Raw genomic sequence first — 6,000 nt, forward strand, 5'->3', positions numbered from 1 at the left:
GTGAACCCCCCTCCCGGCCTCCCCCGTCACCTTCCTCCGCGTCGTCCTCGGGGTCGCGGAAGCTGGGCCGGGGGTCGAGCAGCTCCTGCAGCTGCTGCGCTAAGGGCGCCGCCATCTTGCGGCGGGCGGGAGGGCGGGAAGGAAGGAGGAGGGAGGGGCGGGGCGGGGCGGCAACATGGCGGGGCGGGGCGGCGGCGGGGCCGCTCCGTGAGGCGGCGGCTGCGGGTCGCCACAGCCGCTGCCTCCGTCCGGGGCGAAGCCTCGGGAGACACCTGCCCGCGGCCGAGGCGGCGCTGCCGGCGGGGCCGAGCCCGCCGCCGCCGCCGTCGCCGGGGCAGGCGCGGCGGTCACAGTCACCGTCTTCCGGGCTTCGCTGCTCCGGCGAAGCTGACAGACGCGGGGCGGCCTGAACAATAAATAATCCGGAATCCCCAAGCGCGCGAGGCGGCCGCGTCCCGCCGCCGCGGAGCTGGGGACGCGGCTGCAAACGGCCTTCGCCAGAGCGAGCGGGGGCAACGCGAGGCTGGGAGAGCGGCGGGCCGCCGCGCCCAAGCACAGCGGTGCTGCGGCTAAAAACAACAACAAAAAAAACAGCGGCACTTGAACTTATAAAATACGTATTCTTTTAGTGCTGCTCAGTGCACGGAAGGGGGTCGTTTCTTGCCACGTGCGTCAAGCGCGCGGCGGTGCCGAGGCGGGCGCCCGGCCAGGCCCGTCGGGTCGGCGGCAGCGCTGGGGCTGGCGGGAGCCTCCAGCGGCCGGCGCGAAGCTCTGGGGCCTCCGCGCAGACCGGAGCTTCGGGCGCCTCGGGGCCCAGCCAGGGCGTTTTCGGGTCTGGATGGCGGGAGTCGGCGCGGGGGCAACCGGAGAGGCCCGAGCGCGGCCCTGGCGCTTCCCTTTCCGCCCTGGGTCGCCTCTGGAGCCGGCGGCATCGGGCTGCAAAGCTTCAGGCAGGCCGGCAGCTCGGGAGGCCGCTTGCTCATCCCCGTTGTCTTGTCAGCGCAGGGCTCTCCCCGCTGCTTAGCTGCTTTTATACACTATAAAAATTAATCCAGGCACGGCTGCTAATTAGGATGCAGAAACGTGCCGGCCAGGCGGCCACGGCGGCGTCGCGCGTTTGCTCCCTCGCGCCGGGATCCGGGTTTATTCCGCCGAAGCAGCCGTGTTCAGTGCAGCCGGTTGTCCTACAGAGGGCAGAGGAATATCATTAATTACCATTTCCTCCAGCAGGTCCTGCAGTTCGCTGCCAGCTACCAACTTCAGACGGGGGCTTTGCTGAATCCTGGGAGCTGCGGAGGGAGAGGAAGGCTGTAAAAAAAAAAGCATCCCACCCCGCACTTTCCTTCTCAAAAACCCTCCCGACTCTCCCCATACAATTGTGTGACATTGTATATTATAAAGATAATATACAATTAAATGTATATTTTTTAAACCCTAATGTTTACTGAAAACACACATTTCCATTGCAGACAAAACCCTTGGATTTTATGCTGGCATTTTCAATTCTCTTTCAACTTTTGGGGGGATAAAAAATACGCAGATCTCTTATTGTAAATAACGTGACTGAGAGCTGGAACCCACTGCATTGTGTATTACTTTGGTTTGCCATTGATCCATTGATGCAGCAACATAAAATTAAGCACTGCTACCGTATTTGTTACTAAGACATAATTTTATAAAACAGCCCATGCATATAGTTCTTCCCTGGCTTTGCTGCTGCTTCTTTTTTTTTCCCCTCTAAGATCAGTAGGCATTTTTGTTTCCAGAATAAAAGATGCCATAATAAAGGAAGGGAGGAGCCTAGAGAAATAATTCTGCATAAAATTAAGTAGCAGAAACAGGTGCTTACCTTCATGAACAGTTACTTGGAAGTACTCGGCCAACCAAAGAACTATTGCCAACAGCCCCATGTGTAACTGCATTTTCAAACCTTTGCACTTTACAAGGTGAAAAAGGGATGTTTTCTACCCTAACCTAACAAATAATAAATAGTCTCATCAATAAAGTGAGAGAGACTTTTAGAGATGGTTATATAGAGTGTACCCAATACAATTTATAAAAAAATACACAGCGAGTTGCAGGAGTATTTTTCAGTAAAAAATCAGCTTCTTGAAGTCAACTAAATTTTTGTCACTCACTTCAGTGAGATCAGAATCTCACCCATTGAGATTAATGGGACTATTGTTCAGTATAAATCTCGAATCCAGCAATGCATTAAAATTCTTGTACAACGGTAAACACGAGGGGTCCTGTCAAAGCTTATGGACCTGTTTTTCTACCCTGCATCAGTCATTTACATCAGCGCAAAACAAACGTGAACAGATAAAAATCGCTGTACAGTCAGAACGGTGTATACGGAGCGTGCAGTTTCGCTGCCCCTGTGCGGCGGGGAGCGCGTGGCGTGCAGCCAGCGAGCCCGACCCGCGGGGCCTCCGCGCGCCCCAAAATGACTCGGGTGCGAGCTACGTACGGGCTGGGTTGAGCAGCAGTCAAAAGCGTGCAACGCTGTTCATCGCAGATTTTTGTCAAAGGGATTGAGTCAATAAAACAACATCAAACAGAAAATCCCCAGTATTAAAGCCATGGAATGTTAAAATATTTTACCAACACAATCCCTCGCTTTACTGTTTATTCTTTCTCTTTTGCCTTTTAGTTAGCAGGATAATTAAATCAGACTCTAAGACTCGGTTTTAATTTCTGGTTCACATGCCCTCAAACGATGCTGCTGTGGTTTGGACTCCTAATTGTGCAGGAGAGTATTTGTATAAAAATTATATCAATACATTTTAATTTAATTTTTAAGACAATCATGAAAGCCTTTTATGCATCATAGTAAGTTCCATAAAACCCTCTGCCTGTTTATAAACTATAAGCCTAAGTCATCAAATAACTGGCAGAATTTCTTTGGCATTTTTCTTCCTAATTTTACTTTCTATTTACATGTATATTTGGTAAAATTAAAATAACACCCTAAACATGTAACGGATAACCAAGTGAATTTTGAATAGTCTATACTACAAAAAAAAAAAAAATCTTCTAATTTCTCATACTTGGTTTCCTTTGCTGTTATGATGTATTTGTGGAGCTTGTCATCTTTTAGGAACTGCCACATTAGATGGTGGCTTTAGCAGTGAGAGACTGTATCATACTTGTGTGTCTGTATAATTACATATTATTAATAACAATCAAATTTTCAGGGAATTTCTTTACTTAAACATAAAAACAAAGAAGTGTGTTGGAAATGTAAAGCCATTCAGACAACCGTGCTGAATAATTTACTGCTCGTCTGCCAAACCGTCCGCGTTCGCCAGCGCTCAGCGCCGGGCTCCCACCTTGCGCGACGGGAGCAAGTTGGGCTGCGGTCTGCGCGATTCCCAGGGAGCCGCGAGAATTACATGCAGCCGAGTCACAGCTACTGAATTTAATTGAATTGCATTATCCACAGCAGAATTTGACCCACATATGGAGGACAGCATACTGTCCAAAAATAGCTACAAACTAGAGCTGAGCAAGTTTAATTTTTCCAATATTTTGGCCAGTAAATGTCATTTCACCAAACCAACCTTTTTAATTTTAACCAGATTATTTCATTTTACTTTTTTTTTTTAAATCAGCAACAAAATTTATCAGCAAAAAAAAGAGAGAAGAGAAGGAAAATTAGAGGAAGCAGGAAAGAGAATAAAGGAAAACCCTTCCACTGTTTTTTTAAAAAAAAAAAAAAGGAAAGTGTAACAGGAAATGTAGATGTATACAGAAAAAAATCTTTCCCTAGAAATATTTATTAATATTTTTCCTCCACATTTTCATTTACTTAACTATTTCTGATATTTTAACCCATCACTCATTCAAAAACACATCTTAATTGATTTCAAGACTTAAACATCTCTTAGTTGTTCTTACAGCTAAAAATACAATGAATATAGTTTATAGGAATAGATGCAGGGCCTAAGATGCTTCTAGCAGGCGGCAGTTTTAAAGGCCACCCAGAGACAATTTAAAGCCTAGGAGAAAACGAGAGTAAAAGTCTGTTTGTGATCGAGAGAATCCCTCAGTGCAACAAAAAAGAGCAAATACACCATCTCTTCTTGAGATGCTGAACACAACAGTCCATGGTAATTTTTGTCCTATGGCTCACTCCTTCCCATTCACCACAGCACCCGAGCGTGTGTTTAAGTCTGTGAAAGGCAACGAGGATGTTTTCCAGCTTATATTTAAGCACGTCCATAGGATCTGCGCTGCATTACTATTCCCATGCCATATATAGACCTTCCAACAAAATCACAGTAGACCTGTGCTGCAAATTTGGGCTTCTCAGCTTAACAGCATTAAATACTTCCTTCCAAACGATTAGAGATCCTATCAGCCTCTTTGAAGATTCAGATTCTGCAGGAGGCAAGCTTATATTAGAACCAATCAGGCAAAAGCCTTAATTCTTATGATTGCCAAAAACACTCTCCAAACATTGCACCAAAGACAACCAAAGCAGAGATGTTCCTGAATTTGAAGACAGCCTGTAACAGGAGACGTAAGAGATACCGATTGTACCGCTTCTCCCTAAGGAGCATTATACAGAGGGCCACGGGATACTCTGAGAAATGGCAATTGATATGCATAATAAAGACAACTGCACGCCTCTAATTCACCGATGCCACGCACAAATGGTAAACACACTGCAGAAAAATCCGCGGTCCTGAGAGTACCCTGCCTTTTTATGATGCTAGTTACAGTAATTCCAAATACAAAGAGAATTTACTAATTTCAGCTAACTGTAAGGCCACAACTACTCTTCAATTTTTGTAAGTTGCTGTGTTTAATGAAAGAAAAACTCTCCAGGCAACAAAGAACTCCGCTTTGTAAGCAGGACCCCATGGCGTATAACCGAAAACCACAAATACTGTTCAAAGAAAACACAGAAGAAAGATAGCAGTCCCAGAAGGATTTATAATTGAAGTAGGTTGAAATCTTTTTTAAACGGTCCCATTAATTTCAGTTAGAGCTTCATGAATATTTTGCTGCGTAAGAAAACCTGAGCAGCGGTCAGGTACAGCAGCCGACACAAATAAAAGACTTTCCAAATCCCTTCCTAATCCACCTGGCGAACGTCAGCTTCTCCTGCCCTGCGCCCGGGTAATTTCCTGCTCTCAGCTGCACAGCACATTTGGAATTTAAGGATACATATCAACTGTTCAATCTTAATATATCTGAAGTTATATATTAGTCTGTATACAAGGGCAGTAACAGAAAGGGAGATTGCAATTTCTTGTATTTAATATTGTAAGAACATGCAAAGCTTAAATAAAGCACTGTTGCTCGGGGAGAAATTCCAGACTACGGCAGAAGGAATTTTTCCTAGGAGGACATTGCAGTATCTGCCGCTTCCTAGAATGGCAAAAGTATGTAAATCACCACTGATATTTTTAAATTATATTTATTTATAGATTTTTATCAAGTACCCATCACTCAGCGTCTGGGTACACATACACGTATTAAAATAATATACATCATTTGTCTACAAATCGTAATTTAAGTACATTCTTACTCCTGGGATATAGATCTTTCCAAATCCCCTACCATTCCCCAAGCAAAGGCCTGAGTAAACAGATGATAGAAATGAAAAGGGAACTGCAGAGAGGAGCGTCACGCCGCGATAGCGTCGTGGGCACGTTAGGCAACCGGTTTGCGCCAAAAGCAGCGTCGTGCGAGTGCTGGGCACCCGGGGCATTTCAAAGACATCTTGGTCACCCTTAAAAACACCTCCTTCATATGGATTAGCTTAACGTGAGTATTACTTACAATGCTTTCCTCACGCCTTTTTCTTAGCAAACGTTACACGGTCTTAACCCATAGGACCTGCGGAAGCCTTCATGCCGCGTGCTTCCACAGCGGGGCTCGGCCGCGGGGCTGCGCACCGCTCTCCCCGGCTAAGCCCGCCGCGCCGCGGGGGCACGAGCGGGCCTGCGCCCGCTTCCGCGCCACCGGCTGCGCCTTCTCCCGCGGTGC

At 46.6% G+C, this 6,000-nt stretch overlaps 1 protein-coding gene across 2 annotated transcripts in view; it reads right to left on the minus strand.

The window, feature by feature from the left end:
- The window catches only part of AATF (apoptosis antagonizing transcription factor), a 56,036-nt gene extending 55,911 nt beyond the window's left edge, over window positions 1–125 (minus strand). For both annotated transcript variants that reach the window (XM_062592401.1, XM_062592400.1), the window contains exon 1: window positions 31–125. In XM_062592401.1, the coding sequence (XP_062448385.1) occupies window positions 31–115 (85 nt within the window). In that variant the 5' untranslated portion in view covers window positions 116–125. The remainder of the gene's footprint in view (window positions 1–30) is intronic.
- Window positions 126–6,000: the final 5,875 nt, after the last annotated feature.

Source organism: Rhea pennata, chromosome 20 (assembly GCF_028389875.1).
Source record: "Rhea pennata isolate bPtePen1 chromosome 20, bPtePen1.pri, whole genome shotgun sequence".
NCBI classification, from domain to species: domain Eukaryota; kingdom Metazoa; phylum Chordata; class Aves; order Rheiformes; family Rheidae; genus Rhea; species Rhea pennata.